Below are 25,429 nucleotides of genomic sequence, written 5' to 3'. Positions count from 1 at the left end.
ACAAGTAAAGGCATTAGGCCAGTTAGTAAACTGAACCCGTCCGCCGACAGGCCCACATACTCTACGTTTTAAAAATAATTAAAAAGATAACCTTTAATAATTAAAGTGGTCACATTTTTTTTTTAGAATTGAAAAAAAAAAGAATGAAAGAATTATAGAATAAAATGGTATTATGACTTGATAATATTTGGACAACCACTCACCCTTCCTTAAAACCATGTCTCGTAAAAGGTAGGTGACTTATTTTTGTAATTAGACGCTTCAAAGGCAGGTAAGCGGGTAAATTTGAGAATTAAGGCTTGGGGACACGAGCAGTTTTTTTCGCGTTGGTGCAATGCAATATGCTCTATCCCACCAACACAAGAATAAAAGTGCGTGTCCCATGGTTTCTTTTTTTGTTTCATGGGACAAAATTTGAGGGAAATACCAAAAGACACGCTGATTTTGTCCCAGGGACAAAAATGGGGTGGAGACACGAGAAAGCGTTTCAGATTGGTAGGATGGAGTATGTTGCATTGCACCAACATGAAAAAAACGTCATCAAGCCTTCAGAGTTTGGAGAGCACTCCATTGTTCAGCTCATATATGGCTTTCCTCCGCTAAATTTTTACGTACCAAATTAGCGTTTTGATATATTTTTATTGAAGTCGGGTATATTTATGGTATAACTACTAACTATCACGCTTTTCCTGCCTGTTACAATCCGTGCCATAATATATTTGCACTTTTGGCTAATTTACCATTTTTCGAAAATTGAAGTTCGAGCGAGAATGTCAATTTCAGGCCCTCAACTTGATTTCATCGATTATTTCGATCTGGGAGGGATTTATTGGTTTCTAGGCTATATTTCAAGCCCTACTGGACCATTTTTAAATTTTTGGATCCTCAGATCCTAAGGTCATAAGACTTAAGTCTAGCGTTAAAACTCAGAGTTAAAACTCTACCCTTCGAACCTACTTTAGAGCACTTACAAATCGATTGTGGTTTCAAAACACCCCGGTGAATTTCCCTTTTGTGCCAAGTATTTTGTCCCTGATTGTAGTTTCATTACTATCTATCACGATTTTTCTGCATGTTAGCTAACAATTCATTTGAACTTTGTGCAATGCATTTTCATATAAAAATAGATTTTTGTATAATAAGCCTTTAGTACTAATTTTTGATTTATTTCACAGCAAGTCTTTAAACTTGTTCGTCTCGATTGAATACAGGATAATTAGTAAGGCATTTGTTTTTACATTTCCTTTCGAAAATATTGAGCAAATTAGTGTTACGTGCTAGGCTCAATTAATTGAAAAGTGACTTTAATATTAAAGGTTAGGCATTCGTCATAAATCATAAAGCATTCGTGACAAACGCCTCCCTGTTAAAGCGTTCGTCGCGAATGAGTCAAAATCTAAAAAGCGTTTGTGACGAACGCTTTAAAAGAAAGTCGCTCGAAAAGCATTCGTGATGACCGTTCGTGTGTCCACGACGAATGCTTTTCGTTCCAGTAGTTAATTACACAGCGTTCTACAAAAACAATCTTAATTACGCAGCGTGTTATATCATTACATTCAGTCTTGACTCCATTTTTTTGTTGTTGATTCAATTTAAAGGAGATAATCGGATTAGATCTGTAAATATCTGAAATGTGCATAATCATTTTCCCTCTTCCTACAGCCCTTACAAATAATCGTAATTGCTCATTAACTTACGCTAAGGCGTATACCCCTAGCCTATATCCTACACGTTTTTTTATAAGAACATCCAAACTTCTTGTAGCCTTTGGGTGTTCTTAATTTCAAGCCTAAAAATGTTCTTAACATGTTCTTATTTTTGCCACTTTCTGGGTATTTTTGCCCATTTTCCCAAGAAATAAGGTGTTTCAGAGTCTTTAAAGCATTAAAATGTTCTTAACTTGTTCTTAATATTTTGACCATCAAAGCGTGGTATATAACCATTTTGATACGCTAAAGCTCTGAAGATTGGGATCTGGAAAATCTGGACGGTTTAGATTACGGAATTTTGCAAGACCGCTTCAAGGATTTTGTAGCGGGAGGCCTGGTAACCTAGCCCTCGTTTTCAGGATATTTTTAGGTCTACGCGCAAGGATAGTTGAACCCGATTAGGGATGCGTCACGTCAAAGGTCGACTATCAATCATCTCCTACCATATAGGAAATTGGCCCGCTCCTTTAGAGTACCGGCTTGTATCTTTTATTGACTGAAGATTATCAAAAATGAAAATGATAACATTTTTACCCTCCATTGTTTGATTCCCATACACGTTTTTTTTAGAAGAATACACTTTATAAGAATGCCCATGATGAAAATGGCCAAAAAATTAAGAATGATGCTAAGAATATCACCATCATGATTATCAAATATGAAAACATTATAACATCTTTATCATCCATTGCTTGATTCCCATACACGCTTTTTTTTATAAGAATACACTTTATAAGACATGCCCATGATGAAAATGGCCAAAAAAGTAAGAATATGCTAAGAATATTGCCATCATGGAATTAGGCAACTGAAGCTAAGAATGTCATTTTTAGAGCCTCTTATCTATATATTGCCATTTACTCCCAAGCAATGCTAAGAAGTTCTAAGAAGTTCCCAAATTCTTCCTTGAGGTATATATTGCATGCTAGATTTAGATTAGGTTTTCATCTTAATCTAAGAATACTGTAAGAATATTTCAGAATGATTTCGACCGAAAAGTTAAGAATATCTATGATGAATTGAATATACACCATTCTTATAAAAAAAGCGTGTACATCACATATTTTCTTTATTACCTTTACAGGGCGGGACTATCACAAGGTATTTTGTCATTCAACGATGGCGGATTAACTGACGAGTAAGAGAGATTATTTTATTTCCATTTCAATATCAATATCCCTTCTTTAAGTAATCAATCAAATCATCATTAGAGTGCCAAATGATTAAAGCCACGCTGACAAAAACATCTGACTAAAACTACACAATACAGCAGCATTTCTGTGTGCCAGTTTGTCCTTGTGTAAATATTTATGGTACATACACCATGGCGTCCTCCAGCTTTTTGGTCCCCCCTAATATGAGCTAAAATCCCCCATCTGGCCTCCCCCCCCACCTGTCTTTAAAATTTGTGCTCCCGCCAATTGGGAAATCCCCCTAGCCGTATTGTATAAGGGTTGCGAAGTGATGATCCAGACTCGCCTCAATTCGCAAGCTACTATAGCAAAAAAAAGACTCTCAAAATCCCTAGAAAGACAGGCTCATAAGCCTGAATGCCCAAACACACCAGGAAGGTCTGTATTTATCACATTACTCCCCCCACTAGGTAGAGGACTGAATATACCCCCTATTCGCCTTTCTCCCTCCATCAAGCTTGAAATTTTCACTTCCCCCCTGGCACCAAAATCTGATTCCCCCCCCCCATCTTCCTGGGGGGGGGATGATCCCATGTACACCTCGACCTTTTAAGCATACCTAGGCTTAAAACCCTCGAAACTTAAAGAAAAAGCCTAGCTGCAAAAAAAGTCAGACATTGAATTGATTAAAAATTTCCAAAAGCATGCATAATTATGTATTTTTTTTCTATTACGTTGCATGGCATATTTCATGCTAAACCTAATCATGGCTCGCGAAAATTCCCCAACCCCTCCCCTGTATTGGGTCGTACACCCAGAGCCTTTATTTCGTGGATAACTAGAAACTTACCCCTATATGGCCCTAACTTAATATAAAAAAAGGGCCTGGGATAAAACTCTAGAAAAGAGGCTGAAAGCTCTACTTTCTTTCGCTATAATTGTGGGGAAGCTCAGGAAAAACAGGAAAAACATCAGGCTATTCCCAGGCCAAACAGAATCTTTCAATACATATTTCACAATTGTAGTATGTGTATAGTTTTCTTGATTTTTGAGATAGTCTTGAGAATTAGACCAAGACAATAATATTTCTTACATTTACAAAATTTCTTATTTTGTAATAAAAAAAAACAGTTAGGCAAAAAATAAAAAAATATAGTATTTCCGGAAACCGGCCGGGTGAAAAAATATAATTTTCTGACCCGGCCGCAGACTTCGTTAAAGTAGTTGATACATTAATATTCAGGGCGTGCTTCATACCGTTTGTACATAAAAGTTATCTATTTAAGTTCTATTTAAATGATCTTAAGTTATCAAAAATAGCAACAAAAAAATTTCCGGCCGGCCGCATGAAAGCTTTTTTCCTTCACCCGCATTCCGGAAACACTACATTTGTTTATTTTCGCCTTATACACAATGTTTTTTTTTAATTTTAGTTCCGTGTCTTTGCGTGACGAAGCCAGAACTTCCCCAAGATTGTAAGTATTTTTTTTTTAATTTAAGAAATTTTGGTAATTGGGTCTGAAACATCGGAATGACTGTTTAACTTTTTCCACCCGCCCCTTTCCAAGCTTTCTCTCCTGTAAAGAAATTTGAGTGCATTTCATGAGGTGAACAGATTTTTGAAAGTGTTTCCTCTTTTTTATATATTTTCTTTCTTTCTATCATAGTAGGGGGGAATTTTTTCGATTTTTCGAGGTCGCTCGATTGTTTTAGTCAAAGCACTTGTTATATATTTTTGGAAAGCTAAGGGGTAGGGGGATCAAAATAACATAGGTTCCAATATATTTTTTTCGGACACTTTGGGGTGTTTTTCGGACAAATAAGACGGTCTCAGGCAAAAATCATAGGGTCAAAATTTAATGAAAATTTTAGCTTGAGAAAAGAGAGATCTGTTGTATATTTTTGGAAAGCTCTCAAAAAATTAAGATTAGAGATATTTTGCGAGTATAGGTAATTTCGGTACCTAATTCAAAATATTGACCCTTATAAATAGTGTTTTTCAGCCAGAAACAGCTATTTTGTTCACTTTTTGCACTTTTTGAAGCTCAAGATCTCGGGTTAGGAAGAGAAATCATATATACTCGCAATATCTCTTTTCTTAAGCTAAAATTTTCATTAAATTTTGACCCCATTTGACCTACAGTACTCTCACATTTCATAATTACCTTCCATGCATCAAAACTTTCTATTCAGTAGAAAAAGCTAGGAAAGCCTTCCGAAACAGACGCTTTAATTTGTGTTTTGATCGCATTGAAAAATTTGTTTATGGTGTGGAACAGTCTGAATTTTAAGAACTGTTCCACTTTATTACCCACCACTGACCCCTTTCTAAGCTTTCTTCTCCTGGAAAGAGATTTGAGTGCATTTCATAAAGTGAAGCAACTTTTGAAAGTGTGATATTTTCTTTTTTTATTTATTTTTTTTTTTTACCACATTTCAAAGTTGTTCACCTTCCACTTATCAAAACTTTCTATTCAGTAGAAAAAGCTCGGAAAGCCTTCCGAAACAAAGTATTTTATTTTGTGTTTTGATTCGCATTGAAAACTTTTGTTTTTGGTGTGCAACTGTCTGAATTTTAAGAACTGTTCCACTTTACCCACCACTGACCCCTTTCTAAGCTTTCTTCTCCTGGAAAGAGATTTGAGTGCATTTCATAAAGTGAAGCAACTTTTGAAAGTGTGATATATTCTTTTTTTATCTATTTTTTTTTTTTTACCACATTTCAAAGTTGTTCACCTTCCACTTATCAAAACTTTCTATTCAGTAGAAAAAGCTCGGAAAGCCTTCTGAAACAAAGTATTTAATTTGTGTTTTGATATCATTGAAAACTTTTGTTTTTGGTGTGCAACAGTCTGAATTTTAAGAACTGTTCCACTTTACCCACCACTGACCCCTTTCTAAGCTTTCTTCTCCTGGAAAGAGATTTGAGTGCATTTCATAAAGTGAAGCAACTTTTGAAAGTGTGATATTTTCTTTTTTTATCTATTTTTTTTTTTTACCACATTTCAAAGTTGTTCACCTTCCACTTATCAAAACTTTCTATTCAGTAGAAAAAGCTCGGAAAGCCTTCCGAAACAAAGTATTTAATTTGTGTTTTGATATCATTGAAAACTTTTGTTTTTGGTGTGCAACAGTCTGAATTTTAAGAACTGTTCCACTTTATTACCCACCACTGACCCCTTTCTAAGCTTTCTTCTCCTGGAAAGAGATTTGAGTGCATTTCATAAAGTGAAGCAACTTTTGAAAGTGTGATATTTTCTTTTTTTATTTATTTTTTTGTTTATCACATTTCAAAGTTGTTCACCTTCCACTTATCAAAACTTGTTATTCAGTAGAAAAAGCTTGGAAAGGCTTCCGAAACAAACGCTTTAATTTGTGTTTTGGTCGCATTTAAAGTTTATTTTTGGTGTGGAACAGTCTGAATTTTAAGAACTGTTCCACTTTACCCACCATTGACCCGTTTCTAAGCTATTTACTTCTTTAAAGAGATTTGAGTGCATTTCATATTGTCAAACAACTTTTAAATGTGTGATATTTTCTTTTGGACCTACCCCGGTGGAGGTCCTATAAATTAACCTGTGTTTGTTCGTTCGTCCGTTCGTCCGTTCGTTCGTTCGTTCGTCTGTTACCAACTTTTCTCAGGATTGAATCATAGGAATCGTTTGATTTTTGGTACAAAGGTGTAAAATGGTGGTGGCCAAAATGTGACGGAGCCCGATTTTCGAAAAAAAAAAATTTGGGCCAATTTGGGCCAAAAAACGGCTAAAAAACGGTTTTTTTAGACTTTGTGAAAAATTGGGTCATTAATTTTTTCTGATTTTTTGTATGAAAGTAGGGTACCATACCAGGTAAAAGATGGCTCAAGCAGATTTTTGCAAAAAAAATTTGTTTATCTATAAGAATCACTATTAATAAGCATACATCAATGTTCTTAGTCAAATTACTCAATTTTTTTATGAGATAGATGTTTTTTTTGCTCATGAGGGCTTACTTTTAGAGAGTATGTGTGTTTGGACATGAAATTTTGGTTGCTTAGCGTGTTTTTATAGAAAAACTGGCCCAATTCGATATTTTTTTATAAGCACATTATCAATTACTTAGGTATTAGCTTTTCTTGAGATTAGCTCTTTCATTCTTTATGATTTTTTGTACAAAGATGCATAACTTTAAACCCTTAAATGTGACGGAGCCCGATTTTCGAAAAAAAAATGTTTTTGGGCAAATTTGGGCCAAAAAACGGCTAAAAAAGGGGTTTTTTGGACTTGGATCATTGGATCATTGTTTTTTTCTGATTTTTTACATGAAAGTAGGTAAAAGATGACTCGAGCAGATTTTTGTAAAAAAAGAATTTTTCAGCTAAAAAAACGCATCTTTATTTATAAGAATCACTATTAACCCTTTCAGTCCCACGCGACCGCACTGCGGTCCCTTTGGACCCATCGTTTTTTCCCAGAGGACTGCATAGCGGTCCCTGATTTATTTTTCAAATTGTGATGTTTTGGCGGGAAATAAAGAGATGTCTTTAAACAGCTTTCAAAGAAGATAAGATAGCGCGTCGTGTGCAAAAGACCGCGTGAAAAAAGCTTGTTCGAGTAGAAGTTTTGTTTACAAAAGNCTATTTCTGTTCTGAATGATTGTTTAACGGTCATGCGTATATATCAATTATATTTGTTAAATGCATAACCAGGTAGGTCCATAAAAGTATCACTTGTTTTTATTTATTTTTTTGTTTACCACATTTCAAAGTTGTTAACCTTCCACGCATCAAAACTTGTTATTCAGTAGAAAAAGCCTGGAAAGTCTTCCGAAACAAACGCTTTGATTTGTGTTTTGATCGCATTGAAAAATTTGTTTTTGGTGTGGAACAGTCTGAATTTTAAGAACTGTTCCACTTTACCCACCACTGACCCCTTTCTAAGCTTTCTTCTCCTGGAAAGAGATTTGAGAGCATTTCATAAAGGGAAGCAACTTTTGAAAGTGTGATATTTTCTTTTTTTATCTATTTTTTTTTTTTACCACATTTCAAAGTTGTTCACCTTCCACTTATCAAAACTTTCTATTCAGTAGAAAAAGCTTGGAAAGCCTTCCGAAACAAAGTACAGTATATGGCCCCCAAAACGGAGGTTGTCATTAAAATGAGGATTCTGACTTGTAGATTTATCAGAATTAAACGATTTTTGTTTATTTAGAAAGAATGATGGTTATACTAAAAAATGAGCATGTTTTTGATGGTTTGAGACAGATTCAAAATAACATATTTGCGTATGAAGGAGATATTTTAACACCAAAATTAGATAAAAATTGCATATAACTCACTCTAGCTCCTTGGATATTGAAAATAAGTTATGAAAATGGGGTATAGGAAACTTTCTACCTAATGCGTTCAAAAATGCAGATACATCTGTGACTTTAGAGGATGGTAAAGATATAGCTCTTAACCCTATTCGTACTAGGGGGGGCTCTTTCTGTTCGGAAGTCAAACTATTGGTAATAGCTCCTGAAATATAGAGCTTTTGCCGTGAATTTTCTGTAATCAACTTTTTTTGCTTTCAAAATAAAAAAAATTTGACACCTAAATATTTTCACACCTTGAGCTGACTTTCTGACAGTAAGGTGTCACAAAAATTGACACTTTTCCAATACATTTTTTTAATGTCAATAGTTTAAACCGAATTTATTGAATATTTAGGATAAATAAGCTTTAACTCAGCAAACTTTTTTCAATGCCTTTGTTAGAATACAATAGCTATTTTATAAGAATGGAAAATTTCGGTTTTTGCTCACTTTGGGCATGATGAGTGACGTCATCAAAAAAAATTTTGTCAAAAGTTACCTTACGTAACAAGGATCGTGTGCCAAATTTCATCCAAAAGACCCACTAGATCAAAAGTTAAGGGTGGTACAGGAAAAGCCCCCCCCCCCCTAGTTCTGAACCGCCCTAAAAGCCTAGTATAATAGGGTTAAAGGTCCCAGTATTTTGGGACCCTAGAATCAGCATTGATAAAACCGAAAATTCTAAATATGAGAAACAGCAAAAAATCTGGAATTCCATCCTATCAGGTTGAGTTATAGCTAAAAACAAAAAATAACATTATATATAAAAATTTTCGCTGAATCAGCAAAAATGGCAAATTCTGTCATTTTTCTGCAAAATACGGAAAAAATACTTTAAAGCTTAATATTTTCAGTTTCAGTTAGCTTTTCTTCTCAAATTTTCACAGCTTTTTCATACAGAATGGAACTTTTTCAAAGACATGATTTTTCAGAAACTTGATTAAGGCGTTGTTAAATCAAATTGTCATTTGAAAATTTCGAAATTTTCAGTTTGGACTTGCAATACGAAAATCTTGAAATATTTCAGAAAATCAAAATTTTACATCTATCTGGTCGTAATTTAGGGTAAACACAAATATGTTCATAGTTTTTCCTCCTATTACCACTGGGCTAATTTTTGATTTAACTACACCTCCGTTTTGGGGGCCCCAAACTGCATTTTGACAACCAGGGGTATACTGTAAAAATTTTATCAAACTAATTTATGCCCAAAACCCTCTAAATCACATTTCAAAACTATGATCAAAATTTTGTATTACTATCTTAAAGATATCGCGAGAAATCGCTAAAATTGCAAACCTCCGTTTTGGGGGCCATTAGAAAAAAGCTACCTATCTTTAAGCGATTGAAAAATATTGTTGAAATTGAAAATTTTGAATAAGAACTTTCGGGAAATAAAGTAGAGATGTTAAAGTTTTACATGCAAGAAAAAATTTTGTAAAACCTCTTTTCCTCTTGCTTTGAGAGAAATTTTAAATTTGATCGCCGTTTTGGGGGCCACATACTGTATTTAATTTGTTTTTTGATATCATTGAAAACTTTTGTTTTTGGTGTGGAACAGTCTGAATTTTAAGAACTGTTCCACTTTATTACCCACCACTGACCCCTTTCTAAGCTTTCTTCTCCTGGAAAGAGATTTGAGTGCATTTCATAAAGTGAAACAACTTTTGAAAGTGTGATATTTTCTTTTTTTATCTATTTTTTTTTTTACCACATTTCAAAGTTGTTCACCTTCCACTTATCAAAACTTTCTATTCAGTAGAAAAAGCTCGGAAAGCCTTCCGAAACAAAGTATTTAATTTGTGTTTTGATATCATTGAAAACTTTTGTTTTTGGTGTGCAACAGTCTGAATTTTAAGAACTGTTCCACTTTACCCACCACTGACCCCTTTCTAAGCTTTCTTCTCCTGGAAAGAGATTTGAGTGCATTTCATAAAGTGAAGCAACTTTTGAAAGTGTGATATTTTCTTTTTTTATCTATTTTTTTTTTTACCACATTTCAAAGTTGTTCACCTTCCACGCATCAAAACTTTTTATTCATTAGAAAAAGCTTGGAAAGCCTTTCGAAACAGACCCGTTAAAATTTTTTTTTGTTTTTATTTTTGGTCGTATTGAAAAGCTAGTTTTAAGTTTGAACCTTTGAAACATTTGATTTAAAAACTGTTCTATTTCATCCACCTCTGATACTTTTGCAAGTTTTCTTACCCTCAATATCCTTTTGTTCTCTTTCCCCCTATCCTTTCGTTCTTGTTTTCCTCCTATCCTTTCGTTCTCGTTTCCCTTATATCCGTTCCTTCTCGTTTCCTCCTATCCTTCCGTTATCATTTCCTTTATATCAGTTCTTTCTCGTTTCCTCCTATCCTTCCGTTCTCGTTTCCCTTATATCAGTTCTTTCTCGTTTCCTCCTATCCTTCTGTTCTCGTTTCCCTTATATCCGTTCCTTCTCGTTTCCTACTATCCTTCCGTGCTCGTTTCCTCCGATTCCTTCCGTTCTCGTTTCCCTCGTATCCTTTCGCTCTCGTTTCCTCCTTATCCTTCCGTTCTCGTTTTCCTTTATATCCTTTCGCTCTCGTTTCCCTCGTATCCTTCCGTCCTCATTTCCTCCGATTCCTTCCGTTCTCGTTTCCCTCGTATCCTTTCGCTCTCGTTTCCTCCTATCCCTTTGTTCTCGTTTCCTCCTTATCCTTCCGTCCTCTTTCCCTCCTATCCTTTCGCTCTCGTTTTCTCCTATCTGTCCCTTACCTTTCCGCTCTCGTTTCCTCCTATCCTTTTGTTCTCGTTTCCTCCTATCCTTTCGTTTTTGTTTTTCTCCTTACCCTTCTGTCCTCGTTTCCTCCCATCCGTCCCTTCCCTTTTCCTCCCATCCGTCTGTTCTCCTCCCTCCCCCATGTCCTAAGACCTCCTTCCTCAACACAGGGGTTCAAATTATTCCTGGAATAGCCCAGCAATAATAAATCTATAAGTTTTTATTCTTTTAACGAAAATTCATTTCGAAATATTGTCAACTGTTGGTTTTTATCGCTTAGTACAGCTTAGTATGATAATAAAGACCTAAATAAGTGACTATACTCTTTTAAAACTACATGACTCTTCTGTAATGGTTTTGTAAAAAAGTTTTGAATGTCTTTTTGTTATAATTTTAGCTTGAGAAAAGAGAGACCTGTTGTATATTTTTGGAAAGCTCTCAAAAAATTAAGATTAGAGATATTTTGCGAGTATAGGTAATTTCGGTACCTAATTCAAAATATTGACCCTTATAAATTCCTTAAATTCCTTCCGTTCTCGTTTTCCTTTCTATCCTTTCGCTCTCGTTTCCCTCGTATCCTTCCGTCCTCATTTCCTCCGATTCCTTCCGTTCTCGTTTCCCTCGTATCCTTTCGCTCTCGTTTCCTCCTATCCCTTTGTTCTCCATTCCTCCATCCCCTTTACTTCCTCCATTTCTCCTCCCCCCCCTTCCGTCCTCCCCCCCCCCCCCCCCCCTCCCCCCCTCCCCCCCTCCTCCTTCCTCCCACCCTCCGTCTCTTTCATACTTTCCTTTCTCGTTTTCTCCTATCTGTCCCTTACCTTTCCGCTTTCTTTTCCTCCTATCCTTTTGTTCTCGTTTCCCCCTATCCTTTCGTTTTTGTTTTCCTCCTTACCCTTCTGTCCTCGTTTCCTCCCATCCGTCCCTTCCCTTCCACCGTCCTCCTCCCTCCCCCATCCATCCGTTCACCTTTCCTCCCTATTCCCCCATTGTCTTTTCCTCCATATTGCTCTGTTCATGTTCCCTCCTTCTCTTTCCTTTCCCTTTCCCTCCCCCTCCTATCTGTCCGGCCTCCTTTCTTCTTATACTTCCGATCTCCTTTCCTTCTTATTCCCCCATTCTCGTTACCCTCCTTATCTTCCCCTTTTTTTCTCACCTTGGTCTCCACCGCTCTTCTGTTTTTTCTCCTATACATCTTTCAATTCTTCCCTATCCTTTAATTCTGCTCGTTACTTCCCATCAATTTGTTTACTTCCCTATCCCCTCCCTTCCCTCCCTTCCCTTCTTGCTACTTCCAATCGTTGCATTCTCACTCTTTCTATTTCCCCTACTTAAAAACACTGTTTTACTGTGAAATAGTTCATTTGAACTTACTTTATTTAAAAAATTTTTTCAAAAAATAATGCGAAAGAGATTATTTTGTTTTTGTTGTAAACCAGTTAACTTTGTATGAAGTCTTTTATTCCTACCTGAAATGGTTTTATAAGTAAATAAAATTTAAATACCTTGCCTATTGAACACAACATACTTTTACAAAAGAAATCTTCATTTGTTGACTACTTCATGATCACTTCCTTGTTATTTTTGCTCTTCTTCGCTTATTTCATTTTTTTTCATTCTCTTTATCAACCAAATTCTCAAATTATATTTGACGTCAGTTTTAATAGTTTTTGACGTCATCTTTTATCAGTTATTGCTCCAACTGACGTCAATTCTAAACTAGAAGAATTCACTAATCCGCGAAATTTTTGCTTTTCGCGAGATCATTCAACCTGAAAGATATCTAGATATAATTTTTTAAACTGAATAATGAAATTTTTCATGACTGTTAATAGATTTTCCTAAAAATTGTTGTGAGAATATATTTTCCGCGAATGAACAAAGTTCCAATCCAACAAATTTAATCTTTTTAAAATTTTGAAACTCAAATTGAAAAGAATAATGCGATGTTAAAAAATTGTCGATATTTCGATAACCTTACCGCATCATTATTATCATTACGATATTGTGGGAATAACTTTTGCGAACTCAACCTAAAATTTGTGAAAAGTTCTCTCAACAGAAATTTCTACCCTGAGACTAATTCCGGGAAAAGCTAACAGCTAGTTCTCTTTTAATTTAAGAACCCAATGATTAATTCGCATTATTCCGTTCCCAGGACAACACCGACCAAAACAAATGCTGTCCAAAAGCCCAACTACCTTTCAGACCTCTCCATATCAGATGACGAAACAAAACTCCAATCATCTCATACGCGGAGACTCTCCCCAGTCCTTCATGAAATACTTTCTACCCAAACGCACGACGACCAATCGAACGTCTGTGGAGAAGTGTCTACCAAAACAACACGAATCAGCTCTCCTGCACGCGTGGTGTGTCACTCTCCTTCGTCACACCGTCACGGTAGTGTTAAAAGAGAAGATCGAAATAAAATGAAAGAACATACGACTCCTTCACAACAAGAAACCAAATCCAGCAGGAGTCTGTCTTTCGATAAATCGATAGAAAAGAAGGGCTCTTTGTCCGCAAAGAAAAATGTATCCACTGATAATAACACTTCTAAAGGTTTGTACACCATTGTGTTTTCTTCCTAAAATATTGAGTGATGAGTGGTCATGTGCCTCAAACTCTCAAACTAGTGGTCGGTGGTTCCAATCCCCGCTCCTTCCAATGTTCTGTTCAGTTCAAAGATATCCGAGCCACCTGGAATTTGACTCCGTGAAAACAATTGAAAGGCTGTCTAAAATTTCTGGATTGCTGGGCTATCTACGTAAAAAAATGACTCTAAAACTCGGCTAGAGCATTTTAATTGTGTTTCGCATCGTGGATTCATGCAGGGTCTTACTAATGGTGAACCATTTCTCTCTTAGCAACTTAGTTATAACTGATGTCCTACAACTAGTGTAATTATTTGCCCAAGGTTCAACTTTTATAGAACCATACATTGAAAAGTATATGAACCTAATATAGACCGACAGTCGTTTTTTTATTTTATCTAATCTATGATAGTTATCAAGTAACATGTAGGTCTGTAATCTCTAAGTCTGAAACAATTTGGCAGCGATCAGTCATGGTGAACACAAATCACACGTTTTTTTTTATCATGACTTTTGTTTTGTTAACCATGTGTCATAGAAGTCATCTTGTCTGCTATGATTCCTATAGATGATGCTATAAATTTTGTTGTCTTTAGATCTTCATGGTAGCGGTGCGAAAAAGAAGAAAAAGAAATACATTTTCGTCGAATCAAGATTTAAACAACCCTCCAAAAAGGTAGGGTCGGCCTCTCAATGCAGAGAAGGTCTGTTATTTTGACCACCTTTGAATCAAGTGATCAGAAATTGAACTTATACCAAGAGGAAATATTCTAGCGGGGTCATCGAAAACATGCAAAACATCTATTTAAAACTTTCATTCCTTTTTTAATAAATAAACACCATTATGTCTCTATAAAACCACTAGCAGTAGGGGTGATTCCATTAGTGAGTACTACTGACCACTAACTACTTGATTGGAGTGAGCTTCCCATATAAAAGGAAGCGAGTCCAGTTTTAGCGCTAAGAAGTCTGCATCTTGTTTTTAATTCTGGTCGTTAATAGCTCTCATGTTTTAACAGTATAATTATAACACTGTATAAGTTATTATATGAGAAAACTTTATTCTTAGGATGAAACCTTACGTAGCAAACCGTTAGAATTGAGCGCCATCACTCCCCACCCCGGTCTTCACCAGACCTCACAAACGTCACAAAAGAAATCCAGGGTGACTTCAACGCCCTTCTTGATGACTTCAATGTATGAACAGCAGGGCGGTGGGGGAGGCGACAATGATGGCTCCATCTTGGATCAAACTCGTTTTCAAACAGTGCCTCATAACGAACCACCAATTAAAGCGCCGCTTGTCAAAAAAGGCGGGAAAACGAGGAAAGATAAGGAAAATGTTGGAGCTAGCATGAAAAGTAAAAGGGAAAGAACGAAAGGTACGATACAATATTTTTCACCTTTCAAATACGAATCTTTCATCGACCCTTGCACCATTTATGGAATGATTCAACATTTCCTTCCTAAACAACTCTGTACTAAAAAAATGAGGAAAAACTAAAAAATGCGAATCTGAAACATCAAAGTGCGAGCCTTAGTTTTTTACTTTTTCCCCACGTTTTAATACTTCTTTTTCATTCTAGACTCTTCAAGAGAAACTTCAGGAAAAGAAAACAAGGTTCGCTTCCTACTGTACCCCTAATTTTAAATTATCCAAAGCTTATGAAAACTAGGGTGAAAGAAAAACCTCCTATTTTTACGTCATAAATACTCGATGTTGCTTCGAACTCACTAAATGTAATGCCTACGCTCACACATGGCCTCTCCATATCGTATCGAAATGAATTGGATAGAATTGTTGTCAATCACAATAGTTTTTGCGAGTGTACGCAAGCGAACCCTATCCCTGCGTTTTTCAATACGGAATTCTTTTCTTTTTGTTTCTTCAGGTGTCAATAGAAAGTGAACAACTTCAAGTAGATTTATATCACGCTCGTTGCTTGCAACAATCCTACCTACATATGAAGGTATCCTTGTTAATCACTCTTTTAAATTAACCAGGAAGCCATTTTTGCTCTCCTGATATACACGATAATATTCACTCTCCCCCCTCTTGCTGTTAAAATGCCTTACAATTTTTATTCTGTATAGAGGGAAAATAGAATTCACGCAAATACTTTTGTATTTGTTAAATACTTTTGTAAAGGTTTTTCAAATAAAACTCTCCAATAAGGACGGGATTTTTGAAAATTGGGTAAAAGTTGAAATTTGAGGATAAAGAGATGAAATAAAATAAAATCATTTATTAAACATTTTTAGGCTATACAAACCTTTGAAAAACAAGAAGTAAAAGCGAAGGTAAATTTTATATTAATCATAGAAAACTTTACACAAATTTCCGTTCCAACGATACATAACAACCCCATTCACTCTCTGGGTTAAGCAAAGTCAATTGAGATGCAGATGCTCAAGAGCACACGCCAGTACAATTAAACATAATATTCGCTCAAGATTTTGTCTCTCTCTTGTAGGGTGTACTAATAGTGTGAGATATACTAAATGATGTGTTTTTTGTGTGTCAGTTCACCCATGTATGCTAAGATCTAAATAAACATTCTTACTCGAACAGCTTGAACATGAAACCACTACCACTTATATATGTATAAAAATCGGTCGGCTGGAAAATGTTTTTCATTTAAACGATTTATGAAAGTTCTGTTTACATTTGGCTAATATTTTGAGCTAGAAGGGAATTCATGATTCTTAAGCTTAAGATAGAACAAGGCAGATACAATAGATGTTTTGATTTGAAGAAAAAGAATTCGTTGTTTAAAATGGCAATAAAACTTTCGGGTCGACATGTTTCGAGGTAGGGTTGATCGGGTGACGGCAAACCGACATTTTAAGCCTAATTCAAGTAAGTTCATTTCTAAGGTTTGTAAACTCCAATTACCTTAAAGGAAGAAGTTTTGGCGGAAAGAAAATTTGGCTTATTTGGCGGATTTGGCCAGAATCCGCCAAATTAAGTTCCCCCCAAAATTTTTTATTTCCGCCATCCGCCAAATTAAATTCCCGCCAAAATTTCTTCCTTTAAGATATAATATTATTACTCCAACTTTCAGTATTGAAAAACTTTGCAAATGATTTCCATCCTTTTCTCTTTCCAAAGAATGAAATGTACTCACTGTGGGCGTTGAATCGTAAACTGGAGAAAGAAATCGAAGCCATCATGTTATCGATACAAACAAAACGCACAGAGATCGCCATTGACCAGTTAATGAATGCGCAGGTTGGTTTCTAGGATCCTTTGTATCTTGATTCGATGACATTTTAATGAAATTTTGAACAACATCCTCTTAGATTTTGTGGATTTTTTGTTTTCGGAGTTGAAAAACTATGTATACAGTGTAAAAATCTGCGTCGAAGGGAAAAGAGTTTTAAGGTATAAGTATTTTGACACATTAACGGGTTATTAACGGGTTTAAAGCAACTCAACAACTCAATTGCTGTAACATCCAACCAAGGAGCATATTTCAAATATTATTCTACGTTTATGTTTCTTTTCTTGTAAAAGAGTACAAAACGTACTCAAGGCTAATCAATATCAACTGAATTTTTAATGTTTCTATGGAGGTGTAGATAGTTCTTTCCTACCCTTTCTACGTCCTACTGCTCTACTCTGGTGAATTCGGTGGTCGATATACCACTTTCCTTCTCGTTCGCCGTCAACCACTAGATGAGGGTACTATACTTGTCTTTTCAGTTAAATGGTATGAAACCTCTTACAAACAAACTAGCCAAGTTGGCTGTCAAGACGAACCAATTTGCTGATTCGTTGGCTGATATTACCAATTATTTGAACATCGATGACATTCTGATTGACGATGAGGGTGAGTAAAAAGTCTTTACATTAACCCTATTAGCCCCAGGGGGGGTAGAATCTACCACGCTGGAGTTCTTTTGTTTATATCTCGGAGAAAAATTTTTCAAATGACTTGAAACTTTCTGACTTTTAATAAAATCTTATTAAGAGTACTTGTACAAAATTTTAGGGTCATAGGTTGTCCAGATCAGGTTTTATGACTTTATTGTGAAACATGAAATAAAAAAACCCAGCTAAAATCCTTAAAACTCAAAATTTTAAAGTGCTGATAACTTCTAAACTATTTATTCAATCATTTTCAAATTTTGACACGTGATAGGCATTGATAATACAAATTTAAAAAATTTAAAGAAAATTTTTGAAAATGATAACGTCATCATTTATGACGTCATCAAATTTTGAAAATTTTACTCATCTTCAGCATAGATTTTAAGAAAAAATCTTCATGGAAATTGCAAAACCGGCAATTATGTTAAAGAACAGTCTTTTACCTTTCAGAATCTTCAAACAGAATCGAAATATCTTTATTGGTTCGACTGTAATAGACATTTTTGTAAACCATATATTTGGGCTTTTTTCCGACAGGTGGAAATTTTGTGATGACGTCATCAGTTTTAGAATGACGTCATCAATGTTTTTTTTCTTCCTGGAAAATTGTATCATAATGGAGAACATCTGTACCAAATTTCATGGCCATAGCTTTTCTAGATCGAAAATAATCGAGGGTGGTAGATTCTACCCCCCCCCCCCTGGGGATACAAAAGTCAAAAAAGCTTGGGGCTAATAGGGTTAAGGAAACTAATTATAGCGGGAACTGATTTTTGCGGTCAAAAAAAAAATCGAAAAAATCACATTTCGTTGTAATAAATTTTCACGGTTTTGCCTTATTTTGGACACATTTTTTTCATTTTTCAAGAGATTTTTACATTTTTTGATGAAAAATGACCAATTTTGCCGGAAAAGCGTGATAATAGCGAAAATTGGAAGGTAATTTTCTTGATCTTTCTCACCATAGGATTACTAAATTTTCTTATTTCCAGGGGAATATTCTTAATACATTTCTGGCATCTTTCCGATGTCTTTTACAGACATAACGTCCTTGAGACTGCCTAAAAAATTTAAGTTACTTTTGTATCTACCCAGCGTGTTCTGTTATAAAGTAGCAATAAGAAGTTTTTCCGGAAAGTTTAGCCAGTCTACATTATATTTCGTAGCTTGCGGGCTACTTAAGGCTTTTTCAAATACATAAATTCTTTCCGAACATTCCGGACATAATTTTATTTTTCGGACCCTAGTTGTCAGTGTACAAGCGTATTTCAAATCTCATAGAAACGTTGCTGAAATCACTGGATGAGAGTAAATCATTGCTGGCTGAAATTCAATCACTCACAAGACGAAATCAGCCTCAGGTGAAAACACGTATTTGTATAGCTTTGTATCGTACACCCAATATTTCGTCCACTGTGGGAAAGTACCCTACAATTTCAACCCCACTGGGAAATTGACTTTCATTTCATCCCCAATTGAAATTCAATGTTAAAAATATTTCACTTCAAAACCATCCCAAATGGATTTTTCAAGCATGGAGCAATAGAATTTCTATCCCCGTTGGGATTTCGGTATAAATTTTTATACCCGCTATGGGAAATAGTTCCACCAGGGATTTGAGGCAGTTACACCATGGCCAGCGAATTGTTAAACTTTCAAAAATAAAGAAAGAATTAAAAATTCTGTGACCAACTTTTTGATGTGTCTTACTCAATTTGGGGGTGCTGATTCCGAATTTGGAATTTGGAAAACCCGCAGTTTTTGCGTAATTTGCGATTTTTTGGGGGGTCTCTAAAATCAAAAAAATGTTAATTTGTTCTGTTGACAAGACGACACAGAAAGTGTTCAATACCTTAGTTGAGCTTATTTTATAAATAATAGCACATATCTGAAATATGAGGATCACAGCTCAAATGTTAATCGTTTCGTTTTCAGATTGAAGAGTTGTCAACATGCAGTGGCGTCTTATTGAAAACGACCACCAACGAAATACGTCAACAACTACAGTGAGTTTGTTTTGCTTTACATACTCTTAGGTTCCAAGAATAAACGGGGGGGGAGGGGGGCTCGAATAAACGGCGGGGGGAGGAAATTCTCAAAATTTTAATAAATGGGGGACCTTATTGCCGGAGGGGGGGCTGGAAATTGTACTTCTTAAAACCCCCAAATAAAGTAAATATAGGCTAAAATCAGGCTATTTAGAGCAAAATAAGGGAACTTCTCTTTAAAAGCTGAAAATTTCCTAATAAGGTCCGGGGGCTGGGAAATTTTCGAAAAATTAAAAAGCGGGGGGGGGCATTTATTTGGAACCTAAGAGTACACGTCTCTAAATTTGTCTCGTTACCAGACTACACGACTTTCTTTTAATAAGAACCAGTTAGTTTCGCCCAAGGTTCAGTTGTTTTTTCGTGATTCTCAGTCTTAAAATGTTAACAGGTAGTGAATTATAGGCTTGGGGAGACGAGAAGTTTCTTTCGCGTTGGTGCAAGGCAACATGCTCCATCCCACCAACCTGAAACGCTTTCTCGCACCTCCACCCCATTTTTCTTTTACCCAAGGCTTATGAAGTTTTGATTTGTTTTTCTTTCTTTAGATGCAGCGAATTGATCGGTGCATGCGAAACACTTTTGAATAACGAATTATCATTACAAGCGCAAGTCATACAGACACAATCTTGACGAGAGGTATTTTATGTACAAAAATAAATCAATGTCATGGTATTTCTTTTCTTTTGATACAAAAAGGACCTCTAGCAATAAAAATACTATAAAAAATAAGGGAGTTTCTAAACATCGACCAGAAATGGCGACCACGACTAGCGACCACGGCCGGCGACCAGATAAATTTGGGTTATCGGGTTAGTCGCTGGTCGCTGGTCGTGGTCGCCATTTCTGGTCGATGTTTAGAAACTCCCAAAAAATGATGACGTTGTTTTTTCCTGTGGTGATTTGATGCACAAAAACATCTTCTAGCGTGCTGTTCAGCTGAAAGAGGAAAATAGTAAAACTTTATTTCAATTTGTATAATTATTATTTTGTAGATAGAGTAAGGCAATGACCAGAATAATACGTGAAATGTAATCATCTTGCGATTAATTTGCTGTTTAAGATGCAATGTGATAAAACATCCTATGTCACTCAAACATAGAAAAATTGCACGTTTTTTATAAGAACCAATGAATTTAGCTTATTCTCGGCTTTTCTTGTTTTTCGTAAGTTCCGAGCTTAAATCCCCTTAATTTGCTTTCTTTATTCACCTATTGACTTGAAAGGGGCTTTCCTTTAAAGGGAAATCCAAATAGGCTATTCCAGAAATAGTCTGTACCCCCTTATGTTGAGGAGATGTAACGTCCAAGGTGATCTGAAAAATAGAAAATCTAGGGGGTTGGGTTTTTCGAGTGTAAAAATCCAGGGCGGTCCAAAAAAAAAAATCCAAGGGGGGTCCTGAAAAGTTGAAAACAAATCCAGGGGTGACCTTTCCCAAAAAAGAAGTTTTTTCTGGAATAGACCAATTGAATCATACAATGGAGACTCCATAACTCGAACTCGCACGGGAATCAATTTGTTCGAGTTAAGGAAATTTATAGCTATGGAGTGAAAAAAAATCCGGTCATGTCATTTTCAACTGAAGGAACTATAAAACTTTGGAGTTGAGGGGGCATTCGAGTTAAAGAGGTTCGAATTAAAGAGAGTCTGCTATATTTACCTTTTTGTAAGCCAATCTCGCTTCTCTACCGGAACTTTAATAAGCGTTGAAAGAATCTTTGAATACTTTCAGACCATCACCCAAGGTACCATCTGGGGTGACACTCTCCTCCAATCGGGAGGCTGCATCTGATTTACCGTTCACCATCATGTGGACGACGACTTTGGGGCGTGAGGGTGGGTTTCCTGGTACTTGTCCTTCTCTATAAATTGATAGTATAGTATATAAAAAAGTCTTTACATCACGAGCAATTGAATACCTTATCGGGGAAAACTTCGTCGGTGAAAATTTTCGTCGGGGAAAATATTCGTCACTTGTCTAAAATTTCGTCACTTTTCCCCGACGAAATTTTCCCCGATAAGGTAGTTTGTACTAATGTCCTTTAAAGGTAGGAAGTAGCTCAAGTTTAAAGAGGCCCCCAGTCACCTTTCAAATCACGCAATCACATAAAAGAAAATTACAAATCACGTTACGACGAGTTGAATTTCCTTTCTATCACGATCACGTTGATCACGTTTGTTGATCATGCAATCACACACTTTAAAATCTTAAATCACGAAATCACGAACTTGAAAAAAGGACAATCATGTCATCACGAAAACCGCTGTTTAAACCTCCTGCATTACATCTTTGAGCATTTATTGTAGTGACTATGATTTGAAAAGGCCGTACTTTTAGCTTAGAAAAGCTTAAAAATGCTGCTTACCTGAAGTAGATATTTGTAACTTGTGCATAAGGATCATGTAAAGCGTTTTGTACCTGTCACATAGAAAATATTATCAACTTTTTACATTTCCCAAGCTCTTTTTTCTAAAATATTCCCAAAGGCGCCCTTATATGTCCCCGATATAAACCATGTGTTTGATATGAAACGGGAACACTTATGTAAAACCATAAGCTTACAGCTGATCGAATAAAAAACTCTTTTTCTTCCCTCTCTCTGGCCAATCTTAGTCCACATCCATGTCACTTCAATGTGAAAAAGCTTGTGAATCAAAATGATGAGTAAAACTTTTAACTTCAACTTACAGCTGATCGAATGTTTCCTTCGAGAATTTGGTAATCTGGTGAAGCATGATTGGTCAATTCTTCGTCCCATTTTTCGACCAATTTGAAGACAATCTCTCCTGAAAAGAAGAGACAGAAGTTTCAACGGATTACCTTAAGGGAAGAATTGGGATGTCCCATTAAATTTCCGTACAGGGGGTAGACGAAACTTTTTAAGGCAAATAAAGATTCTTAGAAATATTTGGATACCCCCTGAAAAATGGCAAAATATACATAAGAACCCTTGGGAAAATTCTTTATATACCTTAAAAGTAAGGGTGGACAAACTAAAATCAGTCTTTTACCCCTAGAAATTTTAGAATAAACTTTCACCTCCTGGAAAATGGAAAAATACTCCGTTATACCCTCTGAAAATTATTTTCCGAATACCCCCTGGAAATGTTCGCCCACCTGCCTGTATGGATATAAAATGGAATGGCCCATTTTGTTTCCACCAAGGGTCACTATGAACAGAACAAGAACGATAAAGGTAGAATCAATAATTAGAGAACTAAATGAAAAAAATGTTCATATTCATGATACTATGGCGTAATGTAAAAGGTACTGGCAAAAACCGGGTCTTTCCGTAGAAAACATTACGTCATGGAATATCATGAATTGGAAATTTATCGTGGCTTGGATGACGAGATTTCCGTTTGGCTAGGTTTCGAGAGATTCTTCTCCCATCATCGGGTAATATGGGTGATGTTTTCTCCACTATTTGTACATTCTTTAGATTTTGGCCACCTAAGCCTTCTATTTTTTATATATTTTGTTCTTATAAAAAAATCTTGGTACCTGGTAAAGGTGCATATACAACTGGATGGTTTGGTGTTTTCTGATATGGCGGCTCAGGGGCGGTCATCATGCCATTGAAACCCATATCCATACCCATACCGCCCATCATTGGCGGAGCAAATTGTGGGACAGGTATAGCTGTGAAAATTAAAATTAAAATCGATTGAAGTGAGCACCCTTTTTTGCAATAATGTCAATACAAAAAGTTGTTTTTTATGACACCCCTGTGTCACAGGGGAACCCCAGCTCATTGGAAAATTTGCCCAAAATTTCAGCCCTACCTGGAAATTGATTTTTATGATTTCATCCCCATTCGAAATTCAGTGTAAAAAAATGCACTCCAAAACAATCCCCACTAGATATTGTTAGCCTTGGAGCAATAAAATTTCTATCCCCATTGGGATTCTGATAGAAATTTTTATTCCCGCTGTGGGAAAAGATCTGTAGCATCTTTCCGCATGTGATTGGTTCGAAAGTAGATAGGATTATGAAACTTTTTTAGAGGGGCCTGCGAATTAAGCGTGGTAAGAGTTTTTAATGGCAAAAAAACTAAGTTGTGAGCAAAATTCCTAACCCCCAAAATAGACGAAAATGACCAATACCATCGAATATATAGCAAGTACAAGCCTTGTACTCAAACATGAAAAGAAATACAGGCTTTCGAAGTTCAAAATTCTCTCACTTAGAGTATGATTGACGTCGAATTTCATCTAAAACGTAACAGATTCCACAGGATTTTGAACTTTAGGGAGTGGTCAGAAAGTAAATACTACTACTAGGGTGGGGTGGAGGATATTTTCGAAAAATCGAAAAAAAATTCGCACCCCCTTCCTTCATATTCTCAAAAAGAATTCAAGCCCGGGGGGGCTAACCAGTCAATATATTTTCCTAATATAGGCCACTTAAAATGTTCTTTGACCTCTCAAAACGATTTGAAAAAAAAAAATGATTTGAAGCTACAATAATAGCTAAAAAAAGCCTTGAAAATTTTGATCTAAGAAAAGTCAAACAGCTTAAACGAGGCCTTAAAAAGGTCAAAAGTAGCCATAAAAAGGTCAAAATAACTACAGGCACCTTCACATTCTAAAAATTTTGACACCCCTAAAACCCGCCACCCCCCCCCTTAGTTATGATACTTTCTGACCACTCCCTTAAATCGTCATATTTGTTTGTGTGTTTGAGTATAAGAATGTTGTAGTATACTTTTTTGCTCAGAATTTCATGCTCCGTCCGATGATTTTAATCAATTTGGTTGAATTCGACTTTTAAAATCCTATATACTTTCGAACCAATCACACGCGGTTTAGTCCCACGAAAGATGCTACGGATCATAAGGATTGGCCCCCTACTATTTTGAAGAAAAAAAATCAAAACCACGAATGATTTTTAAAAGACTTAAGACTTACAAACTTAGGTTTTTAGGATTCCAATACTTAAAAATGTTGCCATAAAACTGGAATATAGCTGGAGAGTCACTAAACCCCTCTAAAATGGAAATGCTGAAATCGCCTGACTTTGAAACCTAAAAATCGTTTAAAAAATCTAAAAATATATTTCTACAATATTGCTAAAATATAACTTTTCTAATATGAAATTTTGCATTTGCTTACCTGTAATTAACGTGGTGCTTACCACCAAGGCAATCGCCCTTAAAATCATGTTGTATATCTATAAGTCAAAAAGAGATGATTTTACATATGTAGCTCTTATCTTATGAACGTTTCAAAGTGTTGTGTACTACAATGATGGCTATAAAATTTGGCTTAAGGGAAATTCCCAGCAAATTGTTAAAACTGCAAGTAGTTTTTAAGTGCCTTAACTTAGAATTGAAAAGTTTTAACTATGAGCATTAACCCGAGACTTAAAACTTAGAAACTTAGGAGCTGAGGACTCAAAAGTTTTTGTGAATGTCCCACTAGGCTGAGAATATACACGCTTTTCAATAAGAATATCAGGGTGAGATTTCGGAGTTAGAACAATAAGAAAAATGCTCACCCTCGGCCAAAGTGCATTATTCTTATGAAAAAAGCGTGTAGCCAGGAAGCCATTATACCCCTTCCCAAATCGAAATATCCGATTAGATGAAGAAGAAAGCCTGAAAATGTCATTCCCGCAAATTTAAGACCCCGAACCTCTGTTTCACTACTTCAGTAGAAGCAATTAGTCAGGTATCAAGGCAAGATTGCTCGTAACTTTTTGGTCTTTTCAGACTAAGAATACATTTTTAAAGTTGCCAGAATCTGACCGAGCAATTATATACATGTAATAAAAGAAAAACGATGCTACAAAATCGTGTTACCTTTCTTCCAACAAAATTAGACGTAAAAATCTATATAAAAATCAAGTAAATATTCGAAATAATTAAGTTTTAGTCGACCTAAAGACAGATATCGAAACAGGCCGCATTCGAAACATATGCACACTTTCTGAATTAATTATGTTTCCAATGTTCCGCTTGGTTGGATTGCAAACAAAACAAAAAACCGTTC

The 25,429-nt window shown here is 35.8% G+C and overlaps 3 protein-coding genes across 3 annotated transcripts; 1 reads left to right on the top strand and 2 right to left on the bottom strand.

The window, feature by feature from the left end:
* The first annotated feature begins 124 nt into the window (after nt 1-124).
* Nucleotides 125-20,466, top strand: LOC136803679 (uncharacterized). Its single transcript, XM_067060398.1, has 14 exons — nt 125-231; nt 2,794-2,847; nt 4,276-4,317; nt 13,078-13,484; nt 14,113-14,192; nt 14,586-14,898; nt 15,103-15,137; nt 15,409-15,486; nt 15,779-15,817; nt 16,629-16,748; nt 17,223-17,349; nt 18,672-18,751; nt 19,326-19,396; nt 19,984-20,466. The coding sequence occupies exons 1-14, from the start codon at nt 218-220 to the stop codon at nt 20,066-20,068; spliced, it is 1,545 nt and encodes a 514-aa protein (XP_066916499.1). The 5' UTR covers nt 125-217; the 3' UTR covers nt 20,069-20,466.
* LOC136803674 (putative uncharacterized protein DDB_G0271982) lies at nt 10,265-11,810 on the bottom strand (the record flags this gene model as incomplete). Its single annotated transcript, XM_067060395.1, has 2 exons — nt 10,265-10,984; nt 11,741-11,810. Coding segments are annotated over 2 exons (450 nt in total), but the record flags the coding sequence as incomplete, so codon positions are not given.
* LOC136803681 (uncharacterized) lies at nt 20,097-25,356 on the bottom strand. Its single transcript, XM_067060400.1, has 7 exons — nt 25,240-25,356; nt 24,551-24,608; nt 22,941-23,078; nt 22,125-22,222; nt 21,802-21,854; nt 21,096-21,297; nt 20,097-20,374 (listed from the first exon to the last, which is right to left on the bottom strand). The coding sequence occupies exons 2-6, from the start codon at nt 24,597-24,599 to the stop codon at nt 21,132-21,134; spliced, it is 504 nt and encodes a 167-aa protein (XP_066916501.1). The 5' UTR covers nt 24,600-24,608; nt 25,240-25,356; the 3' UTR covers nt 20,097-20,374; nt 21,096-21,131.
* Nucleotides 25,357-25,429: the final 73 nt, after the last annotated feature.

The sequence above is a fragment of the Clytia hemisphaerica genome, unplaced genomic scaffold (genome assembly GCF_902728285.1).
Source record: "Clytia hemisphaerica strain Z4C2 unplaced genomic scaffold, Clytia hemisphaerica genome assembly, whole genome shotgun sequence".
In the NCBI taxonomy this organism is placed as follows: Eukaryota; Metazoa; Cnidaria; class Hydrozoa; order Leptothecata; family Clytiidae; genus Clytia; species Clytia hemisphaerica.
This window is presented reverse-complemented; position numbering and strand designations above follow the sequence as displayed.

Coding starts and splice junctions, on each gene's coding strand:
- LOC136803679 (XM_067060398.1), top strand. Junction 15,818..16,628: donor AACAAGAAGTAAAAGCGAAG/GTAAATTTTATA, acceptor CTCTTTCCAAAG/AATGAAATGTACTCACTGTG. Junction 19,397..19,983: donor GAAATACGTCAACAACTACA/GTGAGTTTGTTT, acceptor TTCTTTCTTTAG/ATGCAGCGAATTGATCGGTG.
- LOC136803681 (XM_067060400.1), bottom strand. CDS start 24,599: ATGATTTTAAGGGCGATTGCCTTGGTGGTAAGCACCACGTTAATTACA. Junction 22,223..22,940: donor TGTATATGCACCTTTACCAG/GTACCAAGATTT, acceptor TCTTCTTTTCAG/GAGAGATTGTCTTCAAATTG. Junction 21,298..21,801: donor GTTACAAATATCTACTTCAG/GTAAGCAGCATT, acceptor ATCAATTTATAG/AGAAGGACAAGTACCAGGAA.